Source organism: Theobroma cacao, chromosome 2 (genome assembly GCF_053813885.1).
Source record: "Theobroma cacao isolate CCN51 chromosome 2, ASM5381388v1, whole genome shotgun sequence".
NCBI lineage: Eukaryota > Viridiplantae > Streptophyta > Magnoliopsida > Malvales > Malvaceae > Theobroma > Theobroma cacao.
Window position 1 is genome coordinate 49,007,579 of NC_142640.1, and position 27,809 is coordinate 49,035,387.

General features: G+C 35.4%; 4 protein-coding genes and 1 pseudogene across 8 annotated transcripts; 1 reads left to right on the forward strand and 4 right to left on the reverse strand.

The window, feature by feature from the left end:
• Positions 1-334: 334 nt before the first annotated feature.
• On the reverse strand, positions 335-3,653 carry LOC18610222 (protein NRT1/ PTR FAMILY 5.5-like). Of its 3 annotated transcripts, none has more exons than XM_018115405.2 (6): positions 3,513-3,653; positions 3,137-3,268; positions 2,470-2,684; positions 2,238-2,387; positions 1,789-2,135; positions 335-1,522 (listed from the first exon to the last, which is right to left on the reverse strand). In XM_018115405.2, the coding sequence occupies exons 1-6, from the start codon at positions 3,589-3,591 to the stop codon at positions 598-600; spliced, it is 1,848 nt and encodes a 615-aa protein (XP_017970894.2). In that variant the 5' UTR covers positions 3,592-3,653; the 3' UTR covers positions 335-597. The 3 variants fall into 3 exon arrangements, with proteins under 3 accessions (XP_017970894.2, XP_017970893.2, XP_017970890.2); XM_018115404.2 differs by having other exon boundaries at positions 335-1,329; positions 1,432-1,522; positions 1,789-2,387; XM_018115401.2 differs by having other exon boundaries at positions 1,789-2,387.
• Positions 3,654-5,772: 2,119 nt separating this feature from the next.
• Positions 5,773-7,875, reverse strand: LOC18610224 (folate synthesis bifunctional protein, mitochondrial pseudogene; annotated as a pseudogene).
• A 5,380-nt stretch (positions 7,876-13,255) lies between these two features.
• LOC18610226 (protein NRT1/ PTR FAMILY 5.5-like) lies at positions 13,256-17,555 on the reverse strand. 2 transcript variants are annotated; one of them, XM_088803298.1, is made up of 4 exons: positions 17,361-17,555; positions 15,672-15,886; positions 15,029-15,582; positions 13,256-14,359 (listed from the first exon to the last, which is right to left on the reverse strand). In XM_088803298.1, the coding sequence occupies exons 1-4, from the start codon at positions 17,425-17,427 to the stop codon at positions 13,438-13,440; spliced, it is 1,758 nt and encodes a 585-aa protein (XP_088659424.1). In that variant the 5' UTR covers positions 17,428-17,555; the 3' UTR covers positions 13,256-13,437. The 2 variants fall into 2 exon arrangements, with proteins under 2 accessions (XP_088659424.1, XP_007045819.3); XM_007045757.3 differs by lacking the exon at positions 17,361-17,555 and adding an exon at positions 16,152-16,300.
• A 2,095-nt stretch (positions 17,556-19,650) lies between these two features.
• On the reverse strand, positions 19,651-22,061 carry LOC18610227 (folate synthesis bifunctional protein, mitochondrial-like). Its single transcript, XM_007045758.3, has 2 exons — positions 21,718-22,061; positions 19,651-21,311 (listed from the first exon to the last, which is right to left on the reverse strand). Exons 1-2 carry the CDS (start codon positions 21,782-21,784, stop codon positions 19,843-19,845), a joined length of 1,536 nt encoding a protein of 511 aa, XP_007045820.3. The 5' UTR covers positions 21,785-22,061; the 3' UTR covers positions 19,651-19,842.
• Positions 22,062-22,183: 122 nt separating this feature from the next.
• On the forward strand, positions 22,184-27,577 carry FLN2 (fructokinase-like protein). Of its 2 annotated transcripts, XM_007045760.3 has the most exons (6): positions 22,184-22,387; positions 23,035-23,354; positions 23,465-24,105; positions 24,788-25,259; positions 25,989-26,239; positions 27,153-27,577. In XM_007045760.3, the coding sequence occupies exons 1-6, from the start codon at positions 22,347-22,349 to the stop codon at positions 27,210-27,212; spliced, it is 1,785 nt and encodes a 594-aa protein (XP_007045822.3). In that variant the 5' UTR covers positions 22,184-22,346; the 3' UTR covers positions 27,213-27,577. The 2 variants fall into 2 exon arrangements, with proteins under 2 accessions (XP_007045822.3, XP_007045823.3); XM_007045761.3 differs by lacking the exon at positions 27,153-27,577 and having other exon boundaries at positions 25,989-26,407.
• Positions 27,578-27,809: the final 232 nt, after the last annotated feature.

Consider the following 27,809-nt stretch of genomic DNA (forward strand, 5'->3'; position numbering starts at 1 on the left):
CATTATTGATGTATCAAAAATCTCTACTAATTATATTACTTGTGTTAGAATTTTATATAATTAATAATGTTAAAGAATTTATTTATTTTTTTACAATTTTATAAAAAAATAGGATTAAAAGCTTTAAATTAAAGTAAATTTAATTATAACACATCTTAAAAAAATTTATGGATTCGTTCCTGCTAAGTCCCTGCCAATTTGTTAAGCACCCCCAAAAATTCGCTACTGAGTCCTTAGCATTGTAACAGCTGAGTTGGGAATCGAAGCTGATGAATGACACATGCAGGGTCACTCTCATACAAACAAGGATGTCTTGTGAAATTTATAAACAAGATTGTAAAAATCCAACAACTTTTCCACTAACAATCTTTCAGAATCAAGGATTACATGCATATTCTTTGTTCATTCTCTCATATTCACAAACCTAAAATCCCAACACCATCTCACAGTCTGTTGACTCTTTTGCTACATACTTCTCTCTAAACATTACACCAAGATCCTAAAGCGTAAAATATAGATATTTATAGACACTTGGAAATACAGCCTTACTTGGACTGGAAAGCATAACAAAATGGTATTTCTTGAGAAATCAGCAGGCTAACGCACTGGAATCCGATGCAACTCAACATTCACTTGCCCTTGGTTGTTCTGTTGGTCTCCGGCTGCTGTTTCTTCTTCTTTCACTTCCAAGAATGGTATCTCTTCTTCTTCTTCTGGTCTTCCTATGATATTATCGTAAGAATACTGATAGGAGACATAAGCATAGAGAAAACAGTTGAACAGGGCCACCATGGTATATGCGCGATAGATATAATCTAACCGACTTTGGTTTATATTATCACCAAGCCAACTCACACTGTATCTGGATTTGCTGTAATAATCTAGAAAAGATAGGAATCCTATGTTAAGTACCGTTCCAAATCCGGTGAGTGAGCTAGTAAATACAGGTCCATATCTCCTTGAATCTGGAGCATAATGACCAAAGAAATCTTGGATGCCATCACCAGCTAAGCCTTCCATTGCGCCCAGGAAAAAAAATGGCAGAACCAACCAAAATGCTGTGATGGGGGCAGTAGCATTCGGATCATTTGACAGGCCCTCTTTACTCAGAGCTTTTAACCTTTGAGACTCAACTGATGACGCAGCAGCGCAGCATATTATAGAAGCCAGCATACCAATGCCAATCTTCACTCCATCAGAGTACTGTCTTTTTATTCTTCTTATCCGTTTTTCAAACACCATTTTATACCCACTTTTGACTAACCCTTTAGAAAATCCTTTGATCATCTGAAAAACAACTATTGGGATACCACCTCTCATGCTGTTAGCCTGCTCAACAAAGAAGGAATTGCCAAGAGATTTCACCATGCCATACAGGATGAAAGTTGCGGACATTGGAATAATATTTAATAGAAGTTTTGTTTGCTCTACTTCATTTACTGTGCAGAGTCTCCATCTCTTTTCTTCCATCGTTAGATTATCATCAGCCAATGACTCTTTTACTGCAGCCTTGTTGAGCCACCTGTATTTAGGGATTGATGAGGGTGCATTCATTAAACACAATGAACAAATCATGAAAAAGAAATAAGAAGAACAAATTATTGTCCAAAAACTTAAGACCAAATCGGTCATGATAGAAACAATCACATAGACTGTGATAACTCAAGCTTTGCCTAGTTCTTGTCACCTTCCTGAAGATTGATGTTCAAGGTTTGAAACTCAGCTCCCCTTGTACCTCCCATACGTACAAAAAAAAAAAAATCAACTAGAAGGGATAGAATAACTCACTTAAGATGGTCTGTAAGGAGTAGAGTTTCTTCCGCATTACCACGATGAAGTTGTTCCAAATTTCCTCCGCAATTAAGATGCCTCTTCCGCGCCGCAGCAATCAAGGCACTTAGCATAGTGGAAAGAGGACTTGGCTGCAGTCGACGAGGCCCATAGAAGGGGAAACCACAGAGAAACCAAAGCAAACCAATTACTATGGCAATGGCTGATATCAAAAAACGCTGATGCCATTTGCGTTTAAAAGAGATGAAACCATAAACTGATGTTATAGTTCCCAGCATCATAAATCCGATACAAAACCATCTGATTATTCTCTGCTGCAATTGCCGCCAGCCTCCTATTCTAACCTTGCACAAGCAACATGCAACTTTTAGTTTTGTTGCTTCAGAGTGTTCTGGTACTCTTACAACCTTGGTTTGTTCAAAAGAAAGGGAGTAAAGGGGAATAACTTGTGCAGCACCACCAGCGATCAGAAGAGCTAATCCTTCCCAGAAAGGTGTATGTTTCAACTTCTTAAAGCATTGGACTTTCTCCAGAGGACATACTTTTTCATTCTTGAAAAAGTATTGAGGCACTGAGAATGCTAAAAGGCCAAGTCCCTGCATCACACTCGATAGAATCAACATCTATTGATAAGCAAGGCAATATTAATGCTTATTTCTCTATGAAAAGGTATCTTACAGTAGAATATAAAACACTAGATAGAATCAACATCCATCGATAACCAAGGCAAGCATCTATGCAGAGAGCAACGAGTATCTGCAACATATTCCTTAGACCCTCTTGAAGATTGACGATTGCTGCAGCTTCTTTTAAATTCAAATTCCAGAAATCTGTGAGGAATGTCATAAGGTTTGCCAGCACATAAGTCATCATTCCCTTGCTGAGGAGCAGACCTATTGAGACCGAAGGAAATTTTTTGGGGTTAATATTTAGCAGGAGAATTTTGGATAACTTCTCTTCCACTTCTCCAATACGTATATAGTTACATCATTTTGGAGAGAAATGATTTATATGGAATTTCTTCAAGCTCAAGTTGTTTTCAAAGAGTCATTTCCTGAATTTCTAAACAATTCACTGAGAAAAAAGTTGCAAAAGAGATTTGAGTTTTCACCTTCATGAATGCCAATCCATTGAACTGATCATACATTGTTAATATCAGTTTCTCTAAAATGATTGGCATCCATGTAAACACTTTGTACTAGCTCTTTGATTAACAAAAAGTTTGCTCAAAATCTCATGCCTAGTTCTAAATTGTTCACTATTCATTGTATATAAAATAATAAATGTTACTAAAAAAGAGCAAACAAAATATAAGAATAGAGTAATTAAGCAAAGGATGAAATACCAAAAGTGAATATGACCAGTCGTTCAGGCAATCTGAACCATCTTTGGAGTGCATCACATGTTGTCATTTTTACTCTCAAAAGGATTTTGTGCTTATAACTTGAAATGTCGCCCTTGCCTTCACAGATATTTTCTGCACAAATACACTTTTTCAGATGAAAAATTATTACTACAAAAAGCCTAAAAGAAACTAACACAACAAGGAATGAGCCGGGGAACCCATGATTTTGGAATCGTAATTGAAAGACACAACAAGGACTACAGCCTCCCCTCCCCTGCCAGCGACAAAGATTTTACGATGTCAAAGTCAACACAACCCCATGTGTTCAAGACCTGATCCATCTACCTCTAACATTCAGTTAAGACACAGTACCTACCTTGTTTGAGCTTGCAGTTCAAGGAAGCAAAACATAAAGATACAGTTTTCAGTTCTGACATAGCTGAGATGACAAGCATTTTTATAGATACTGAACCGCGTTTTAGAAACTCTCTCGTCCTCTGTCTTGCAACTTCCAAGAAGTTGGCATACACTATCTTGTTCTATCGTTTCCAATCAAAGGTCTGAAAAGGAAAGGGCAGTGGCGGAGCCCGGCCCATCTGCATTTTCAAATACTCAAGTAAGACTTGAGGTTGACCTGCATGCATATCATTTTCGAGTATTAACATGTTCACTGTTTCACAAGTTTGCAAGCGACGGCTAAGATTTTATTTGGTCAGGGGCTTGTTTGTTGATTGACCATTTCTGCATTTCGAGTCTGGTGACGCCAAACCGTGTTAGGAAGTAGGAAAGAGAGGGAGAGAGAGGGAAAGGTGGATAAGCAGAGAAGAGAGTGAAAACAAAATGGCCCTGGAAAGAAGATGGAAAGTGAGGGGTTGTCAACTTCCTCTTTGTTCAGTCAATCATTTGGTGACATTTAGACTGGAAACAGGATTGATAATTAGATAAAAATTGGTGTTCATTATTTTGTTTATATATTTCAACTTGGCGTAAATTATAGAAGAAGAAGAAGAAGAAGAAGAAAAGTCTCACAATGTGTGCACCACATGCAGTAAGCCAGTAACAATTTTGAACTAATCAAAGTCCAGAATGGAAGATAAAGATGCATACTCTCACCTAACCAATGGAGACATGACTACATCAGTCCTGATGTATATGCTGGCAATGGCATGGTAACAAACTAATAAAAAAATGCTGACAGCTTTTAGCCTTAATAGATATTTCCAAGTTTACTTTTCCAACCATTAAAAACATTCTTAGAGAACCATCAACCATTGCAGCTTTGCTGGTAGTAGGTAGTTTGCGGTGCCTTTTACAGAATAATTGGCTTGTTTATATTTATTCTGTCTTCAACCAAATGCCGAATAAACAATGATTAAAGTTTACAACAAAACTTTCCATCGGATGTGAATACAAGTTTGGTGTAAGGGCGAAAAAATGAAAATAATAATAAACGTAATTTTAAAAATAATCCTAAAAAATAAAAAAATTTTAAAAATAACTCTATTTATAATTTTAACTGTTTTTAGTCGAGTTGGATAAAATTATTCTTAATAAAATTACATGTCATGGTTAAAAAAAGTTATTACACACCATATTAAAAAAAATATTATTATTACACACCATGTACGAAAACATATTACACACCGTGATTAAAAAAAAGTTGTTACACGTCATATTGAAAAAAAAATATTATTGTTACATCCATATACAAAAACATGTTATACGTCACGGTTCAAAAAGGTTGTTGCATGCCATGTTGAAAAAAAATCTTGTTGTTACACGTTATATATAAAAACATGTTACACACCATATTAAAAAAAATATTATTCTTATACGAAAAAATATTATTGTTATAAGTCATGTTCAAAAAACTTTTACTATACTTTAATGTTTAAAATGTTGTTATTACTTATAAACCAAAACTTCAAATCTTCCAAACTATCTTCATTTCTTTTTGTTTTTTTACTATTTGGCACCAATCAAAGTATTTTTAACATGTTTTTATAAATCAAAACATAAATTTTTTTATCTAAAACACATATTTTGACTAAAAGTCGAAAAAAATTTCCTTTGAAATCCTAAGTTTATAAATTTCAAATTCTTGAGTTTATTGGTATCTAAGTTCTAAATTAATCCAATTAAAAACTATTTTAAACATTTGTAATTATTTCTACCACTTTAGTTTCATCTAAAATACCTAAAAATTAAATTCTCCAAATAGTCACCCTCTCCAAGCACATCAAAACCATCACTTGGTGTCTCGAAAGTACAGAAGAGAGAAATCTGAAAATACGAGAGAGAAAAATCGGGAGCATAGCAGGTGAATGTCAAACAAAGAAATCGATAAAATTAAAAAGAACTGGATAGTGATGGAGAGAAATTGAAAGTACAAATAAAGAGAAATTCTGATGAATAGTTTAATTTATTTAAAATATTTTTAAAAATATTTTTATCAAATCATGATTAAATATAATTAAAAATAATTAAATATATTTTAATAATTATTTTTTAAATGCTCTTATTAAATAAAGTTATTCCTCACAATTTTTAACTTCACATGAGTTGTTTAACTCGCAATTCTTGGGCTTTGGCAGGGTATTAGAATGACTGGGCTGAAGTTATTGCATTTCCTAGCATTATGATTGAGTTCTCCACTCTTTTAGCATTGCATCACAAACTTTTACAGCATCTACATGGTCTTTGACATTGTGCACCTTGATCATGTTTGCACCTCCCAAAATCCCAGCAGTGACAGAAACAATGGTTGCAGGATCTCTTTCAACCGCAGCAGGACGATTGCAAATTTCACCTAAAAATCTCTTTCTTGATGGTCCAATAAGTACGAGAGCATGAGACACAGCCAAACTTCTCTTAGCAATCTCTGTACGAATGTCTGGTTAGCCTGTGAGGATGTCCAATTAATGTTCAGTCTTCTTGGAGAATCCAATTCCAGGGTCAAGGATAATCCTCCAAGCTGGAATGCCTGACAATTCTGCATCATTAACTCTCGAGAACAACTCAGAGGCAACCTGCAAAGACAAATCATTGTACTGCAAGTTGTCACTACTCTGCATTGTAGTAGGGTCGCCCCTCGTGCGTAGCGATACAAGGAACACCAAGGCTAGCAACAATCTTATCCATGTTAGGATCTAACTGCCAGCAGATACATCATTTATAATATGAGGCCCTTTATTTACTGCCTCTGATGCAACATCTGAATAGAAAGTATCCACGGATATGAGCTTTCCCTTCATCTCAGACATTCCTAGAACAGCTTCTAAGACAGGGTTTAACCTATCCAATTCTTCTTCTGCAGAAATCCTAGAGGCCATGGGCAGTGTAGATTGTGCACCAATATCTACAATATCTGCTCCTTCTGAAATCATCAAGTGAACATAAGAAATGACAGTCCCCACAGATAAGAACTTTCCACCATCACTAAAACTATCTGGGGTCAGATTAAAGGTACCGATGACTGAGGTTCTCTCTGACCAATCCCATAAGCTATTCCCAATGGGTAAAACCTTTTCATCCCTTCCTTTCCAATAAGGGATTCACCACCGAATTTCTCCCATGAACCAAATAGTCCATCTGAATCTGTTGAGAAAGAATGCCAGCAAGTAATGGTAACACTGTCGATAACTGATCCTAGTAAATCCATTAATGGGGCCATTACAAATGGTCGCTCTCATATTCTCTCATGGGGGACAGTAAGTATATCAGAACCAATTCGATAATAAAACAAGATGTCTAGATCAATTGGCCTTGGACCGTACCTTATTCCACCAGCACGACCCATGTCCTTCTCAATTTTCATAAGCACTCCCAAAAGTTCATGTGGCCCTAGCTTTGTAACAGCACTAACAGCAAAGTTGTGAAATCGTGGCTGATCAGAGACATAGGCAGGAGCAGTCTCATACAAACAAGCATGCCTTGTGATTTTTATACCCGATTTGTTCATTAACTAAAAAGCTTCATTGAAATTATTAAGTCTGTCACCCACATTGCTTCCTAAAGCAATCACCACTTCCTGGTCCCGGGAATGAACTTCCACTGATTGATCTGGGTTTGTATGAAGAAAGGCACAGAAAGATGCTACAGTAAATGTTACAAAAATTATTATTATTATGCTGCAGTAACATGTAACAATATTAATGTTCTATTTCTTGCAATTACTGTTAGGTAAACAGATGGAACCACGGAAACTAGTTTTCCATATAAATCAATCATCAATTCACCACCAAGTCAGATATCTTAAACAAAAAATATTTACTTTCTGAACCTAATTGTCCCAACTATATCCGGGAAAACCCAAACTTTCTCCAATGTAAAACATCACGTTTTTTTTTGTTTTGAAAAGCAATGTAAAACATCATGTTAAGAGCAGTGTTAAGAAATTTACTGTGAATCAGTGCAACAGACACATGAGAGAGCTGAATTTGGCCATTGATGTTTGAACGGAAATAAGACCATTCATCTAAAACCCATAAAGGATATAGAGAACAAGTCCACATGTGATATTTAACTTGCCAGCATGACACTACAGCTACAGATTGCAAAAAATGAGCATATTAGAAAATCCTTTGATGGGTATCCAATTCTACTAACTAAAAACCAAACAAAACAAAAAAAAAGAAAAGAGTACCTTCCCTGCATTTTCTGCTTAGAGGAAATAAAGTGGAAGTCTTTGATGAAACCAAGCAAAGGCTGCGGCATGGACAGAGTTCCCAGGCTTCCATCTCTTAACCAGAGAAAGAGGTGAGTACTGAAACTCACCGTTTTAAGCCTTATTCCTTGTCCTTTCTTTTTTAATAGTAACTAGAAATGTACCCGTGCTTTGCACATGGATGTAATAATACATGTCATAATAGTTATGTTTATCATATTTTTCATTTTATTAAATTTTTATAGATGAAAGCTAAAGCAAATTCATGTACTCAAAATTACATATATAAAATGTTATAATCACTAGTAGAAAGTCTTAGAATATTATAACCTAGGGTCATAATATAATATATAAATATATAGATATCAACACAAAACGTAAAGTAATATTACAACAATTTATAATTTTATATCATTATCATTGGTTAGGTGCAAAAGGTAGTGCTTGTAAGTAGAAATCAGGATAAGGCTTTTTCGAAGTTTCACAAAAGATGTCATTGTTATTATTACAAAATATATATAGTTGGGTAAAGTAGTGTTTCGATATTCAGCTAGCATTCGAAACATATACAAAAAAAATATAATTATAGTATGTAATATTATATGCCACCTCGAACAAAAAAATGAACCATCTTAATATGTAGCTGGCAATTAGATGTTAAGATTTCATGTTAGCTATAGATAAATCAAAAATTTCAGTAATGCTGCGCTTCTATCAAGGTTTAGGTTCAATGTGTGCCATGTTTGCAAACAATGGCAGAGTAATTAAGCAGTATCATATATTATTTGAAATTTTCATCTCAACAACTCATGAACCAAAGCAAAAAAGATTAAAATTCTATGAGTAATACACAACTTACATCAAGCATTGATAAAGTGTACGTATGAACAATTAAAAGAGACAAACTTTAACATCCATCAATAACAAAATTTCATTATCCATAAAAAAGACCTTCTGTTTCTTTGCAGCTCTTAAAATATGTAGAAGAATCTAATTTTTTTAAAACTTTAGTGTTGATTTCTAAGCTATAAATCGTTCATCAAAAGTGCTAAAAATGTGTGTGAATTTTAAAAATGTTAAACATTCAAATGAATATAGATATATTTCAAAATGCATCATTTTCATCGCATGCTTACAGTTCAAACTATATGAAAGAAGGAGAAAATAACCTAATAACAATCAAATGAAGAGCAAATATGTAAAATGAAGTGCAAATATGTAAAATGAAGTTTATTGTATTGTAATCCTGGTTTTGTATTTTTTTCTAAGGTGATTCTTGTCTTTGGCTGGTGGCAGCCTTTTCCTGAGGAATGTTTTCTGGGAAAAATTCTCTAGCTACTTGTGTACTGATTGGTGATGGTAAAAGCTGCTCCTCTAGTTGTTCAATTGTTAATTGAGGTGTTGAGGATGCAACAATTCTTGTAGAAGTTGGAGTGGCAGGTTCTTGGTTTGCCATCACATCACAATCGAATAGTTTATAATTTGAAATTCCTGTTGTAATTGCCTTTAGTGTCAGACCTATTACGAATGTCCTTGTTTGGTTGATCAAGGCCTTGACAGGTCCAGACAATGTCATGTAATGGATAGTATCTAACACAATGAATTATAAATATGTTTATAAAATTAATATACAAACACATAAACTTGTGTTCATGTATATTTGTTTGTTTTAATTCATTATTAAGAAGACAGAAATGAAGATTTTGACTATGTGAAGAAGATTGAGGTGGATTTAGCAGTGATTTTCATAATGTAAGAAAAACGGTAGTCGATCATAAACATCCATATTCTAAAACAAAGAAAATGACCAAAATGTTAAGATTTTAAATGTTAAGAATATGTAAATGTTTGCTCTATTTGAGCTAGATCACCAAATATCCACCACAAATTTTTTTCTTCAGTGTGGTATTATAAAAAGAAATTGGGAAAGCATTGAATTCATGAAATGAAGATAAGTAAGAATATAAGAGGTTCATTATTTACTTACGTTGGCAGCAGTGTCTTTGCATCATGTTGAGTGCACCAATACTTTTTAGTACAGAATCGTAGGCCAACCCATGTTCGTTACATGAATTATAAAACAATCCATTATTACAATCAATATCAATAGTTGTTGCACGTATCTTGTATTTGATGTTCTATAATATACATTTATTGTCAGTATGTTTGTGTTTAACATTTTGTTTCAAAAATCGTTTGTTCAAGTTTGCTTTTACCTGAGTTTTGGTTGGGTCAGCTGCATTAATGGCTGCAATGGTTGATTCCTCAATGTTGTTATTGTTTCCAGTTTGTGGTCCTTGATGGCTTCTTTAATGAATTCTTTCAATTGGCTGATGGTGACCACTTTGTTGGGTTTTTATTGGAAATTATTTTCCACTTTCGCAGTGGAATTCTCCTTATTATCTTGATGATTTTGGCACTAATTTTGCCCAAGATCAACTGGTACCTTTCCAGTAAGGTTGCTAATTTTTGCCATTATTGAGGCAATTTGTTCATCCTTTTCTCTAATGCTTGTCATCAGAGATTCCACAGTTTTCGCAAAAAGCGCAACTTGTTCTTCTAGAGATGTTGTTCCAATTGTCGTGACAGCTATCACTCCAGAATTTGCTTTTGATGAAGAACTTTGGCTAGAGGATGATAAAACAGAGCTACTTCTTGAGTTGACTTGTACTTGATCTTTTGGACGAAGCAAGTTGTATGGAAGAGACTTTTGTAGAACTTGGGAAAGAAGCATCATATAGAGGATTTTGGTTAAGGATTGGGAAAGTTTGCCCATGTAATTTATTAAGAGCTTTTGTCTTTCTTCGAGTACTATATGGATGTGTTGAAACATGAGGTTGGAAAGATTGCGAGATTCGCTCTAGCAAGCTTGACAATAGGTTTGCTAGTGAGATTTATTTTGGAAGCCATTTCAATTTGAAGATATTTGGAGATTTGTTTGAAGAAAGAAGATGAGAGGTAAAGACTGTCCCACCGAGTGTGCCAAAAATTTGTACACACAAATTTCTTATCGAAATTTATTGACTTGAGAATTATGAGACAAATACAACTACTTTATGTGAGTTATAATCTCTAAAAAAAATTTTGATTAATTTTTTCACTTCATCTTCAAAAGTCATAAACTTGGACTTAGTCTTAATCACGAACTTCGCTTAATCTTCGCTTCCAAAGGTCTTCATGACCTAATCTTGATCACGAACTATACTTGACATCTTCGTTTCAATGGACTTCACGACTTGATCTTGATCACTAACACTTGATATCTTTTCTTCAAAGGTCTTCACGACTTGATCTTGATCACGAACTATACTTGATATCTTAATGATGAATTTTGCTTGATGGATTGATCACGAACCTCGCTTGATCACAAACTTCACTTGAGGACTTGTTTGATCTTGATCACGAACTATACTTGATATCTTGATCCCGAACTTCGTTGCCGCTTGATATTTTCACTCCAAAAATCTTCTCTTCTTCTCAATCTTCAAAATGCTCTGAATCTTTGCATGCCTTCTTATGAATGCAAATGGCTCAGAGGAGCCCTTATTTATAATGCTAAATGGGAGATTTTGATGAGAATGTAATTTTTTTGAATTTTTTTTAAAATTATTTTAATTTAATTAGAGATAAATTATGATGACTCATTGAAAGTCTTTTGATTGACTGGACTTTGAGTCCTTGAACTTTGATTGATCGAAGTTAGGCGTTATTCCTAAATTATCTTAATTTATTTAGAGATAAATTAAATAATCAAATTTAATTTTTATCTCTAAATTATCATAATTATTAGACATAAATTAAATGACTAATAATTAAATTTTGATTGGTGAAAAAAATGAATATTATCTTTAAATTATCTTGATTTATTTAGAGATAAATTGGATGACTAAAAATTAAATTTTAATTGGTAAAAAATATAAATATTATCTCTAAATTATCTTAATTTATTTAAAAATAAATTAGATGATCAATAATTAAATTTTGATTGGTTCAATTTAAATATTATCTTTAAATTATTTTAAGGTATAAATATGTGATACATAAATGAATTGATTTAACATGTGTCTTTGAAATAAGCAAATTAATAAATATCATCAAATCTAAATATCGACAGGTAATTCGATCATAGTTTTTCTTCATCTACGTACTTAAACCAAAAGAAATAGGCTGCGTGGCCTTTACAAAGAACGAGGCAGCAGCCTGGAAAAAAAGGGGAATAAAAATGAAAATAACAGAATAGAAAACATGTGCACAGCACGCTGAGCAACAAAAATAAAAAAGAGCATGCGACAATCACATGACTGTCACTTTACCAAAGGCTTTTAAAGTTTCGTGCCAAGCTGCAAGTCGGCTTCCATCTTCAACAAATCTTTGGTTCCGACTGATAATTTTCTTACAGATTTTGGAGCGAAACATGTCCACATTATGAAATAAAAAATCCCCAAAATAAGATGCTTTCTTTAAATTCGTTGAAGGCAAGGGAAAGACGCAACAGATGATTTTGAAGATGCTGGACACAGCAAAAGTGCGAAAGAGCTCATGCAGAACTTTTGCGTTGGTGAGCTTGACACACCCTCCGCAATCATCCCAGAACTTGAAATTTCCTCCAAGAAGGAAACAGCTGATTACTCTCAGAAGCTCATGGACTTGACAAAGCAATACTGGGGTGTTCCTGTGGCGGTTGTTGGCATATCTGTGGTTGTTGGATTCTTATACCTGCGTAAGAAGTAAAGCAATATGATTTTTTTCCCTATTGGCAGCTGAAAGGGAAATGTTACCCCAAATTTTGAATAAATAGGTGGATAAGGATTAAGAACATTTATTCATTGTTATTTTTAAAATCTGAAGGTAGGATTTGATCAATTGATTACCTTCATTAGTAACACATGCATGACAGCATTGACAAACGGGGAAAATTCTATACATTAATACAAGGGGGACAGGTTTTTGTTGTCAAGATTGTTTGTTTCGAGTTTTGAAGCAGTTAGATGAGCTTGAGGAAATGTAGGAAATTGGTGATTTTGTGGGTATCCGTCCCTCAGTAATAAAATACTAGTTCATGAAAAGCATTTCATCCTTGGCTTTTGTCATTTGGCACCCAAAAAACCTCAGTTATTGCAATATTTGAATGAGTATAAGCTTTAATACAACAGGTTTTAAGTGTCATGCTCTGCTTCAATTTAATAAGGTGACTCGTGTCTTGATGGATAGTTAGCAGGTTCTAGATTTGATAGTGGGCTTTCTGAATGCTTGGCATTTCGATATTCTAATTAAGAATTTCTATAGAGTTCAACCCAATTTATCTTTCATCATATGAAGGATCTGTCAAAATGATTGCTGGATATTTGGAAAAGCAAATTAAGCGAGTAGAAACACATGAACACAAGAGCTTTTTTCTTTGTCAAAAAACTCTCAAAGCCTTTCCACTAACAAATTTTCGAGGTGAAAGAGTAGACTTACAAATTCTTTCTTTCATTATCTCATATTCACAGACCAAAACACCCTACAGTACCCTCTCACAGTCTCTTTACTTTTTCGCTACATATACCTCTCCAAACAATACACGTAAAATCCTTAGCATATGTACATATATAGGCACATAGAAAACTGAATTATTTCTTGATAAATCAGTAGGCTAACGCACAGGAATTCTTTGCAACTCAACATCTTGCTCTTGGTTGTTCTGTTGGTCTCCTTCTGCTGTTTCTTCTTCTTTCACTTCCAAGAATGGTATTTCTTTTTCTTCTTCTGGTCTTCCTATGATATTATCATAAGAATACTGATAGGAGACATAAGCATAGATAAAGCAGTTGAGCAGGGCCACCATAGCATATGCGCGATAGATTAAATCCAACCGACTTTGGTTTATACTATCACCGAGCCAAATCTCTGTGTGTCTGGATGTGCTGTAATAATCTAGAAAAGCTATGAATCCTATGTTAAGTACTGTTCCAAACCCGGTGAGTGAGCTAGTAAATACAGGTCCATATCTCCTTGAATCTGGAGCATAATGACCAAAGAAATCTTGGATGCCATCACCAGCTAATCCTTCCATTGCACCCAGGAAAGAAAACTGCAGAACCAACCAAAATGCTGTAATGGGGGCAGTAGCATCCGGATCATTTGACCGGCCCTCTTTACTCAAAGCTTGTAACCTTTTAGACTCAATTGATGATGCAACAGCGCAACATATTACAGAAGACAGCATACCTATGCCAATCTTCACTCCATCAGAGTAGCGTCCCTTTATTCTTTCTATTCGTTTTTCAAACACAAATTTATACCCTCTTTTGATTGAAATTTGAGAAAACCATTGGATCATCTGAAAAAATACGCTTGAGATATCACCGCTCATGCTGCTTACCTGCTCAATGAAGAAGGTATTGCCAAGAGATTTCACCATGCCGTACACGATGAAAGTTGCAGACATTGGAATAATATTTAACAGAAGTTTTGTTTGCTCTACTTCTTTCACCGTGCAGAGTCTCCATCTCTTTTCTTCCGGCGTTAGATTATCATCAGCCGATGACTCTTTTACTGCAGCCTTGTTGAGCCACCTGTATTTAGGGATTGATAAGGGTACATTCAACAAAAACAATGAACAAATCATGAAAAAGCCAAAAAAAAAAAAAAGAAATAATTGTCCGAAAACTAAGAGTTTAAATTGGTCAGAATAGAAACAATCATGGGGGCTGAAATAATTTAAGCCCGGCCTAAGGTTGTTACTTTCCTGAAGACTAAGGTTTAAGGTTTAAGGGATACTGAGTGTGTCAGTACCTCCGCTATGAACCTGGGTGAGCGATGATCGATTAAGAGGATAAATAGGACTACACACATACTGAAACTCGGGGTCTCGAGTCGTAGAGTGACTGGGGGGTGGTCTGCAAGAGGTTGTATTAGCCAGGTGCCAGGTGGAAGTGAGTGTCACTTCCTTTGGAGGCGGCACTCAAAGCTTGTTTTGCCTGGGTCCGGAACTGGCTGTGTGAATAACAGGATGAAGAGAGGGGAGTGAGTTATTGTGAATGGAGGAAGTGTGCATTTGCTGTAACAAGTCTTCCGCCAGCTTAAGGCCAAAGACTTGCACCGGCATTTCTTTTCCTGCTGGAATGAAATATACAGATTTTGCTTATCAACCAAAAAACCTCCCATACGTAACACACCACACCCCCCCAACCACAAAAAATAAAAAAAAAAATCAACTAGAAGGGAAATTAAGAGCGACTCACTCAAGATGGTCTGTAAGGAGTGGATTTTCTTTCCCATCATCACGATGAAGTTGTTCCAAATTTCCTCCGTAATTGAGATGGCTCTTCCGCGCCGCGGCAATCAAGGTACGTAGCATAGTTGAAAGAGGACTCGGCTGCAGTCGACGAGGGCCGTAGAAGGGGAAACCACAAAGAAACCAAAGTAAACCCGTTACTATGGCAATGGCAGATCTCAAAAAACGCTGATGCCATTCATCTTCAAGATAGATGAAACCATAAACTGATGTTATGGCTCCCAGCATCATGAATCCGATGCCAAACCATCTGATTATTCTCTGCTGCAACCGCCGCCAGCCTCCTATTCGTACCTTGCCCAAGCAACAGGCGACTTTTAGTCTTGTTGCTTCACAGTGTTCTGGAACTCTTACAACCTTGGTTTGTTCAAAAGAAAGGGAGTAAAGGGGAATAACTTGTGCAGCTCCACCAACAATCACAAGAGCTAATCCTTCCCAGAAAGGTGAATGTTTCAACTTGTTAAAGTATGGAGGCACTGAGTATGCTAAAAGGCCAAGTCCCTGCATCACACTCGATAGAATCAACATCCATTGATACCTAAGGGAAGATTATTACTTAATTTGTTTCTTTTTTGTTGTAAATATCTTACAGTAGAATATAAAACACTAGATAGAATCAACATCCATCGATAACCAAGGCAAGCATCTATGCAGAGAGCAACGCATATCTGCAACATATTCCTTAGACCTTCTTGAAGATTGACGATTGCTGCAGCTTCTTTTAGTTTCAATTTCCAGAGATCTGTGAGGAATGTCATAAGATTTGCCAGCACATAACTCATCATTCCCTTGCTGAAAAGCAGACCTGTTGAGACCGAAGGAAATTTTTTGGGGTTAATATTTAGCGGAAGTATTTTGAAGGGGATTATTCCACCCTTCTTTGCAATGAAACTACAATCTTTCAAAAAAAAAAATATTTAGCGGGAGAATTTTGGATAACTTCTCTTCGACTTCCACAATATGTATATAGTTACATCAAAAATGATTTATATGGAATTTCTTAAGAGCAAGTTGTTTTCAATGAGTAATCGAAATATGAGAATAGATGAATTAAGCAAATGATAAAATACCATAAGTGAATATGACCAGTCGTTCACGCCATCTGAACCATCTTCGGAGTGCACCACATGTTGTCATTTTTACGCTGAAAAGGCTTTGTGCTTACAACTTGAAATGTCGCCCTTGCCTTGTTTGAGCTTGCCGTTCAAGGAAGCAAGACATAAAGATACAGTTTTGAGTTCGAAGACAGCAGAGATGACAAGCATTTTTATAGTAACTGAGCCGCCTTTTGAAACTCTGTCCTCCTCTTTGTCTTGTTTTCCTTTTTATCTGATTGAAACTTCCAAGAAGTTGTCAAACATTTTCTTGTTCCATCATTTTTAGTCAATGGTTTGCGAAAGAACGGGCAGTGGCTGAGCCCTGCCCATTTGCCTTTTCAATTACAGCAGGCAAGACTTTAGGTTGACCTGCATGCATTTTTGTTGTCAAACATTAACATATTCAGTTATTCACCCTTTCACACCTTTGCAACCAACGGCTAAGATTTTATGTGCTCAGGGGCTTGTTTCTTGATTTAGTACCATCAAACCATGTAGGAAGTATAGAGGGAAAGAGTGGGAAAAGTGGAGAAGCACAGAAGAGAGTGAAAACGAAATGGCCCCGGAAAGAAGAGGGAATGTGCCGGGTTTTCAACTTTTTCTTAATAATCAATCTTTTGCTGACGAAGATTCATAGCTAATTCAAAATGGGTATTTAAACTTGACGTTTATCAAAGAAGAAGAAAAAGAAAAGTGCACAAGTCATCATTCCCTTGCTGAGGAGCAGACCTATTGAGCCCGAAGGAAATTTTTTGGGGTTAATAGTTAGCAGGAGAATTTTGGATAACTTCTCTTCCACTTCTCCAATACGTATATAGTTACATCATTTTGGAGGGAAATGATTTATGTGGAATTTCTTCAAGCTCAAGTTGTTTTCAGAGAGTCATTTCCTGAATTTCTAAACAATTCACTGAGAAAAAAAGTTGCAAAAGAGATTTGAGTTTTCACCTTCATGAATGCCAATCCATTGAACTGATCATACATTGTTAATATCAGTTTCTCTAAAATGATTGGCATCCATGTAAACACTTTGTACTAGCTCCTTGATTAACAAAAAGTTTGTTCAAAATCTCATGCCTAGTTCTAAATTGTTCACTATTCATTGTATATAAAACAATAAATGTTACTAAAAAAGAGCAAACAAAATATAAGAATAGAGTAATTAAGCAAAGGATGAAATACCAAAAGTAACTATGACCAGTCGTTCAGGCAATCTGAACCATCTTCGGAGAGCATTACATGTTGTCATTTTTACTCCCAAAAGGTTTTTGTGCTTATAACTTGAAATACACTTCTTCAGATGCAAAATTCTTACTCCATAAAGCCTAAAAGAAAATAACACGGCTAGGAATGAGGCGGGGAACCCATGATTTTGGAATCGTAATGGACAGACACAAGAAGGACGACGGCCTCCCCTACCCTGCCACCGACAAAGTTTTTGCAATGTCAAACTCGACTCAACCCCATGTTCAATTAAGACACAGTAGCTACCCTGTTTGAGGTTGCTGTTCAAGGAAGCAAAACATAAAGATACAGTTTTTTGAGTTCTATCACAGCAGAGATGATAAGCATTTTTACTACATTTTCTGATAGCGGAACAGACTAAAAATAAAATAAAATAGTTATTTTATAAAAATATAATAAGAGAATAATTATTACATAGTTTGTTACTATAAATAAAATAAAAATAGTTATTATGATTTATTATATATATTATTATTTATTTTATTTTATTTTTAAACATGAATATTTTATTTATAATCTAATCATTAATATTATAAAATATTAATATTTTATTTATAATTTAAATATTATTATGATTATTTATTTTTATTTTATTTTATTTTTAAATATTAATAATTTATAATTTATTTAAGATACTAAAAATTGATAATTTAAATATTAATATTTTATTTATAATTTAATCATTAACATTATAAAATACTCATATTTAATTTATAATTTAAATGTTATTATGATTATTTATTTTTATTTTATTTTTTACATATTAATCATTTATAATTTATTATTTAAGTTTTAAAATTTTATTTATAAATTAATCACTAATCTCTTAAAATATTAATGTTTTATTTATATTTAAATATTATTATGATTAAAATATTAATACTTTTAATTAATTTTTAAATTCAAAATATTTTATAATATAAAATTAAAAACTTAAACATTTTATTATAATACAATTTTTTTATTTGTATTTTTCATTTTTTTAATTTATATTTTCACTTAATAATTTAAAAATTTTTTGTAAAATATTAATATTTTTATTTATAATTTAAAATATTAAAATATTAATAAATTTTTTATTTTTGATTTAAAATATTAATTTTATAAATTTATGTTGGTAATTCTTGAAAGTAAGTAAAGACATTTTAGTTTAAAATGTTTGGACTCTTTTTCCATGGATGTGGAACAGCTAATACCTTAGCCGCGTTGAACTCTCTCGTGCTTTTTGTCTTGTTTCTGTCTGTTTGCAACTTCCCGCGTTGAACTGGGCCCTCGTTTTCAAACTCTCAGATCCTCTTTGATCTGTTTCTATCTGATTGTAACTTCCAAGAAGGTATGACAAAGATTGTCTTCTTCTTTTCCTGCAATATTACCGACATGATCATTTCCAGACAATGTTCTGAAAGAGAACCTTCTTTGCATTTTCATCTACTCGAGCAAAGTAAGACTTTAGGTTGACCTGCATGCATTTCAGTTTCAAATATTAACATATCCACTGTTTCACAAGTTTGCAACCTACGGCAAAGATTTTATTTGGTCAGAGGGGCTTGTTTGTTGATTGACCATTTCCGCATTTAGAGTCTCACGACGCCAAACCCTGTGGGGAAGGAGGGAAGGGAGGGAGAGAGAGGGAAAGGTGGAGAAGCAGACCAGAGTGAAAACGAAATGGCCCTGGAAAGAAGGATGGAATGTGTGGGGTTATCAACTTTCCTTTTGTTCAGTCAATCATTTGGTGACAATTAGACGGGAAACAAAATTAATAATTAGTAGATAAAAATGGGTGTTCTTCATTCATTATTTTGTTTATATATTTCAACTTGGCGTAAATCAAAGAAGAAGAATGATAGTAACAATTTTGGACTAATCAAAGACCCAGAATGGAAGAACAAGATGCGTACGCTCTCACCTAACCAATGGAGACAACACTACATCAGTCTAGATGTATACCCTGGCAATGGCGTGGTAACAAACTAATAAAAAATTGCTGACAGCTTTAAGCCTTGATTGTGATTTCCAAGTTTTCCAGTTTAAAGTTGACATTATTATTATTATACTGCTCCAACCATTAAAAACATTGTTAAAAAACCATCCCATAGAGGGGCCCCAATGAAATTTCCATATGGTTCTGGTCAACCATTGCAGCTTTGCTGGTAACAGGTAGTTTGCAGTGCCTTTCACAGAATAATTAGCTGGTTTATATCTAGTCCATCTTCAAACAAATGCAGAATAAACAATGATTAAAGTTTACAACAAAACTTTCCATCCAATGTGAATACAAGTTTGGTGTAAGAACAAAAGAACAGGCGAAAAAATGAAAAAAACAATATATGGGAAAACTTCATGAGCCGTTTAGCTCACAATTCTTTGGCTTTGGCAGGGTATAAGAATGAATGACCCGAAATGATTGCATTTCCTAGCATTATGATCGAGTTCTCCACTCTTTTAGCATTGCATCACAAACTTTCACAGCATCTACATTGTCTTTAACATTGTGCACCCTGACGATGTTTGCACCTCCCAAAATCCCAGCAGTGACAGAAGCAATGGTTGCAGGATCTCTTTCAACCGCAGCAGGACGATTGCAAATTTCACCTAAAAATCTCTTTCTTGATGGTCCAATAAGTACGGGAGCATGAGACACAGCCAAACTTCTCTTAGCAATCTCTGCACGAATGTCTGGTAAGCCTGCGAGGATGTCCAAATTATGTTCAGTCTTCTTGGAGAATCCAATTCCAGGGTCAAGGATAATCCTCCAAGCTGGAATACCTGACAATTCTGCATCATTAACTCTTGAGAACAACTCAGAGGCAACCTGCAAACACACATCGTCGTACTGCAGGTTGTCACTACTCTGCATTGTAGTAGGGTCTCCCCTCATGTGCATAGCGATATAAGGAACACCAAGGCTAGCAACAATCCTATGCATGTTAGGATCTAACTGCCCAGCGGATACATCATTTATAATATGAGCCCCTTTCTTTACTGCCTCTAATGCAACATCTGAATAGAAAGTATCCACGGATATGAGCTTTCCCTCCATCTCAGACATTCCTAGAACAGCTTCTAAGATAGGGATTAACCTATCCAATTCTTCTTCTGCAGATATCCTAGAGGCCATGGGCCGTGTAGATTGTGCACCAATATCTACTATATCTGCTCCTTCTGAAATCATCAAGTGAACATGAGAAACAGCCGTCTCCACAGATAAGAACTTTCCACCATCACTAAAACTATCTGGGGTCAGATTAAGGATACCCATGACTGAGGTTCTCTCTGACCAATCCCATAAGCGATTCCCAATGGGTAAAACCCTTTTCATCCCTTCCTTTCCAATGAGGGATTCACCACCCAATTTCTCCCATGAACCAAGTAGTCCATCTGAATCTGTTGAGAAAGAATGCCAGCAAGCAATGGTATCATTGTCAATAACAGATCCTAGTAAATCCATTAATGGGGCCATTACAAATGGTCGCTCCCATATTCTCTCATGGGGGACAGTAAGTATATCAGAACCAATTCGATACTTTCCATAAAACAAGATGTCTAGATCAATTGGCCTTGGACCATACCTTATTCCACCAGTACGACCCATGTCCTTCTCAATTTTCTTAAGCACTCCCAAAAGTTCATGTGGCCCTAGCTTTGTAACAGCTCTAACAGCAGAGTTGAGAAATCGGGGCTGATCAGTGACGTAGGCAGGAGCAGTCTCATACAAACAAGCATGTCTTGTGATTTTTATACCTGATTTTCTCATTAACTGCAAGGCTTCATTGAAATTATGAAGTCTGTCACCCACATTGCTTCCTAAAGCAATCACCACTTCCTGGTCCGGAGAATGAACTTCCACTGATTGATCTGTGGTTGTATGAAGAAAGGCACAGAAAGATGCTGCAGTAAATGTTACAAAAATTATTATTATTATTATTATTATGATGCTGCAGTAACATGTACCAATATTAATGTTCTGTTTCTTGCAATTACTATTAGGTAAACAGATGGAACCACGAAAACTAGTTTTCCATTTAAATCAATCACCAATTCACCACCAACTCAGATATCTTAAACAAAAAATATTTACTTTCTGAACCTAATTGTCACAACTATATCCGGGAAAACCCAAACTTTCTCCATTGTAAAGCAACATGTTAAGAGCAGTGTTAAGAAATTTACAGTGAATCAGTGCAATCGACAGATGCAAGAGCTGAATTTGGTCATTGATATATAAGCAGAAAGTAAAACCATTCATCTAAAAACAATAGAGGAAATAGAAAACAAGTCCACATTTGATATTTACCTCTACAATACTTCTGGGCACCAATAATCCCACCTTTGGTGGGCAAAAGCTGCTTGAAAAGATTCATATGAAGCGGTTTCTTCAACTTCTTCTCAAGGAAAAATTTTAAAGCTTTATTTGTTTTTCACTTGAGCTTTGCTCAATTGCCAGCATAACACTGCAGCTATAGATTGCAGAAAAAGAGCAAAGTACAAAACCCTTTGATGGGTCTCCAATTCAACTAACTAAGAACCAAACAAACCAAAAAGAAAAAAGGTATCTTCCCTGCATTTTCTGCATAGAGGAAATAAAGTGGAAGTGTTTGATGAATCCAAGCAACGAGGCTGGGGTGTGGAGAGAGGCATCCCAGGCTCCCAGCATTTAACCAGAGGAGAGCAGTGAAACTCACCGTTTTAAGTCCTATTCCTTTTCTTTTCTTTTTCTTTTCTTTTTTAATATTAATATATCTCTCAGGGAGAGAGGGAGAGAGAGGGAGAGAGCGTGTAAAACTAAAACCCCTCGGTTCCCTCTATCCTCTCTTGTATTTGTATTTCCAATCTTAAAACCCCCACAACAAGAAGAGACGGTTCTCATTTCTTACATGCTCTGCTTAACTGCAAATTAGTAGAGATTGCTATTAAAGATTATCAATGGCATCCCTTTCTTTTACTCATTTTCTCTCACTTTCCAGGTTCCTTCCATCTCTCTTTACCTCAAGTCTTAGCAGTATTTTTTTTCCTTTTTTAATGTTTTTTTGCAACTGGTATTCTTCTCATATCCTTTTGTAATTTCACTTTGATGGGGTAGAATCGTTGCTGTGTCCTTGCCATGTTTTTATGTTGTGAACTTGAATGTGTCTCTCCTTTGTGTGGATGCCCATTTTATAATTCAGCTGCTCCAATGCTGCTTTGCCATTTTGCTCCAAAAATATTTTCTTTTCTTCCTTGGTGATAGCAGAGGTCACATGTCAGCCAAAGACCCGTGTTTTTGCTTTCCTAACAGTACTATTTACACTGTGAATCGACATTCCCTTTTATTGGGATTTTGAAAGAAATTTAAAATGTTATCTGGTTTTGCTTAGATTTTTATTTTTGTGTGTTATTGTGGGGCTTTGTGCATGTGTGTTGGCTTTTATCTGGAGGTTGGGGGTGAGGAATTTGCTGGTGCTGGACATGTGGATGATTGATAAAATTGGATGTATGGTAGTGTATACTGGACATTACTACGTGAGAGCTCAGTTAACTATGCTTAAGCCTTGGCTCACTTGTAAACCAATATTTATCTATGCTGATCTTTCTTTCTTTCTCATTTTTTTTATTTTGCTTTCTGATGGTGCAGGTGGAACTCGAATTCAATTTATCACCCAGCGCCCAATTTAGTGCAACCTCAGGATTTCTGGTTGCAGAATAAATGGTGTCTCTCAGCCAAGAAAAATGGTGCCATTTCAACTCAAGAGGAACCCAGTGAAAATGGGGTAGTTGTCAAAAAGAAGGCTTCTAGAACCACTAGACGAACTCCTACACGAACTAGGAAGAAAGCAAAAGATGATGTGCCCGAGGAAAACTCTGAATTGGTGGTAAAAAATGATGCTGCTAAGGAGGAAAGCACGTCAAGATCAAGTGAAGCTAATAAGAAAACACGAAGGTCTAGAAAGAAAGGTACAACCTTGCAATTTCATCAATGTCTTGCCTCATTAAACATGCTTAATACCTATTGCTGATTTAAAATCAGTTATTTATTGCTAAATTGATACTTTTATTATTCACAGTGGCATCAGCTTCTACTAGTGTTGATGAACAGAAAACTGAGAAAAAGGTGAGGAGGAGAAGGACTAAAAAGAAGGATGATAGTATGGAAGAGCAACAAAGTGAATCTGAAATTAGTGATATAGAGGACTCTACTTTAATGACAAATTCAGGTGATGAGAGTGAGGAAGACCTTGAATTGCATATAGATGAAGGGGAAGATATTAGTTACACATATGGCTGGCCTCCACTTGTTTGTTGCTTTGGAGCTGCACAGCATGCTTTTGTTCCCTCAGGAAGACCAGCCAACAGACTTGTAGATTATGAAATCCATGAGAGAATGAAGGATGCTATATGGGCCGCAGAAAAATTTGTTAGGGCACCTGGGGGATCTGCTGGCAGTGTTGCTCTTGCTCTTGCAAGCCTGGGTGGTAAAGTTGCTTTTATGGGAAAACTTGGCGATGATGACTATGGCCAGGCCATGCTATGCTATTTAAATGTGAACAATGTTCAAACACGATCACTTCTAATTGATAGTAGAAGGGCAACGGCTGTATCACAGATGAAAGTTAGTAAAAGAGGACGCTTGAGAATGACCAGTCTCAGATCATGTGCAGAGGATTCTCTGTCCAAGTCTGAGATCAATATTGATGTGCTGAAAGAGGTAATAGAGTAAGTGTGCAAAAAGTAATTCATGTGATTTTGGCATCGTTGCTTTTTAATGATATATGGTTAGGGAAACCTCATGATATTACACTACTATTTTACTTGAACATGTATCTGCTTGTCTTCTTAGTAAAGAGAAACTGATAATTACAAGGATAATGTTTCAGTAAATTGGTAGGAAAAAAAATTGATAGAAAAGCTCTGTAGTCTTTATTAACACAGTATAGTATATCTGTGAGAAAGTTTCAGCTTAGAGCAGAAGCTAAGGAGCCATTTGTTGAAGTGCCTATATATGTTCTGAGTTCTTCCATCAATTATTCCAACTTTGTCCAATATGTTTGTATGATTTGTTGCTTTCAACCTTTTTATTTTGTGTTTATTTTGTCAACCTCAACATGAGAGTTTTCCAGTTTCATTCTTTGGGTTTGATTATTTATGGGATTTCTAGATTTGTGCACATTCTGTTCTATAGTCTCACATTTTCTGGCTATTCGCAACTGGCTGCTTATAACATGCAAAATTACTCACCCATATATAAATGTCCTTACAATGGAAGAAATGACTTATCTATAATTATAAGATGGGCCATACCTCTTTACTTCAACAATTTTAATATCTCTATTATAAGAAAGCTGTATTGCTCCTAGAGATTATTGACTTCTTTAACAACCTCCTTGTAGGCAAAGATGTTCTATTTCAGCACACATTCTCTGCTTGATCGAAACATGAGATCAACTACATTGAAAGCCATCAAGATGTCAAAGAAATTAGGAGGGGTTATTTTCTATGACGTAAACCTTCCACTGCCACTGTGGCAGTCTGATGAAGAGACCAAGATTTTCATACAAGAAGCATGGAACCTTGCTGATGTTATTGAGGTTACTAAGCAAGAACTGGAGTTTCTCTGTGGAATCAAGCCTACTGAAGAATTTGACACCAAGAACAATGCCAGATCAAAATTTATCCATTATGATCATGAAGTGGTCAAACCACTCTGGCATGAAAACCTTAAGGTTTTGTTTGTAACAAATGGGACTTCCAAGATACACTATTACACAAAGGAGCAAAATGGTGCAGCGCATGGGATGGAGGATGCTCCCATAACCCCTTTCACTTGTGATATGTCAGCATCTGGAGATGGCATTGTTGCAGGTACAGACTTGTGGATCTACTTATCTCTGCTCTCTGCTACATGAAAGTTTGTAGGTTATTTTGGAGTCATTATACATAGGGACTGTTGAGCTTGGTACATTGCCAAGCTCAGCCTTTTTTTCCCCATTTAAAAACATCATTTGGCTCAAAGGGAGAAGACTGAGCAGTTGTTATAGCTTACCACTCAATGTGTAGTTAACCCTTTTTGCAGGAATTGCTCTTTGACGGTCTATTTCAACCGGCTCATGTTCAAATAGGGGAATTGTTATGGTTAGGTATCCAGCTATCAGTTTGACCATATCATTTGCTAATTTTAATAAGTAATTGATAACCCACAAGCTCCCAAATTAATAGATCTATGTTAAAAAGTAATGTAGAATTTATCGTGTTATTAATTTTCATTATATGTTTCCTTTGACATCCTAGTGTTTGAGAAAACTGCTTAGTCAGGCTAGCTAAAACAAAATATGAAGGTTGGCTAATTATCATTGTTTACTTTATGTAAGATCTTTGCTGGAAGCGATTTGATATGATTTATTATTTTGTATGCATAAGGCATCTGCTCACTATAACGGAGAAGTTAAAGATTTAGGTGGTAGATGATTTTGATATTGATTTTTCCTCATTATTGACTAATTATTGATGCATGGTTAGGCAATCATGGTTTATTTACTGTTATTGGAATTTCAGCTTATCCATCTTTTTTTTTTCTTTTCACAAATATTTCAGCTCTCCTGAGAATGTTGACAGTTCAGCCAGATCTCATTACAGATAAAGGATACTTAGAATGCACAATCAAGTATGCAATTGACTGTGGGGTCATAGACCAATGGCTAGTTGCACGCACACGTGGCTTCCCTCCAAGGGAAGGAATAGAAAAGGAAGGAGAAGAAGAAAAAGAAGAAGAAGAAGAAGCAGTTCCTGATTTAAATGGCATAAGATCAGTAACAGAAAGGGAATATCGCACATTGGTGGAGTCTGTAAGTTGATCTTGGATGTCATACTGATTCATATAGTTTATTTCATCATATGCCTTAGGAAATTTCATACCACTGTAAAGTACACTGAATGCCTCTGTGCCACTCAATTAAATCTTGTTAATTGAGGAAAACCAATTTTGAAATGAATGAAGAGTTCATATATTCCAATCCCAGGAGTTGCTCAGTATTAATTGCTTCAACATTTATGAACATTGCAGAGCTTACCATCCTAGAAAGAAAGAAAAAAAAGAAGAGATTCTTTTAGATCTTTGGAACAAAATCATTGAATTATTGTTAAAACATCTAACTCATTGCTGATTTTCTCATAAAGCTTAAAAGTTGTTTGATCTTATCTTTGTAGAATATGCTATTGTTGCAAGCAGTACAACAATACTTTGACTATGAAAGGTTTATTGTACTACACACCTTTAACTGAAGATGTTCAATTGAACATGTACTTACTTTCCTTGAGTGAGAGGAACTAAAATGGCATCCCTAAGAAACGTACAGTCAGAGGGCACTTTTCATTGAAAGTATTAATTTTAGCATATCTACTTTCGTTCGTGGCATGTTGGAGCCTGTCCTAATAAAGTTTTGTTCTTCAGTTATATATTGTGGAGCTTAAATTTTGATAGCTTTGTTGAGGGTTTAGTCTAATCCATGTAGAATATGCTGCCTAATCAGCTTCAGTCTCTTGAAAGAGATTGGACATATTTAAATAGTTTCCATTATTTAATTCTGGATAACTAAGAGTAGGTCGAAGAAGCTAATCTTTTATTGTAACTGATGTCAAAAGGTGGATAGGTATTTTAATATTTTATTTTCAATCATCATCCGTGTGATTATTAGTTGAAGCTATCCAACTGATGTCAAGGGCATTTGCTTTTGTTTTGATTTTTTTTTTCTTGGGTAGGGAACTGGGTGGAGGGGGGGTTGGGTGAGCTTTGCAATTCAGGAAGCTTTCAATCCCTAATCTCAACCCTTTGTTTATTTATTTTTAATGTGGGGAAGGGTAATTCAAATTTACTCTCTGAGTAAGGAATACATGCATCTACCATTGAGCCAAAGATTCGGATGCTGACGACCCTTAATATTAGGAGATGCCATAAGTGTGAAAATATTCTTCGGTGGGAACCGGGAAGCCTCTAATAAGTTTCATGTCAGGATGCTCTTAGCTTATGTTGTAGAGTAACTATCAGATAATCAATGATAATAATTCCTGCACACACAAAACAAATGATATCGATTATTCCAGCTGCTCTATTCTGTATTATGTGCATAAAGAACAGCTTTTATGATGTAGAATAGTTCAGTATCTGTTCATTTATGACTGAGAAAGGCTTTTATTTGGCATCTTACAAAGATGCGTCACACAAATTCCGAAGTAATCATTGATTATATTTCATCTTCACAACAGATAGATGGATCTTTAAGCCATGCAAATGTTTATTGCCACAGTTTGATTTCCTTTGATTATCCTGGTCAGAAGATTGGGGCTGTTATGGGAAGGGTAGGAAAATGTTCCCCCTTCATATATTTGGTGTATGTCAAACAAAGTAGGCATGCTGCT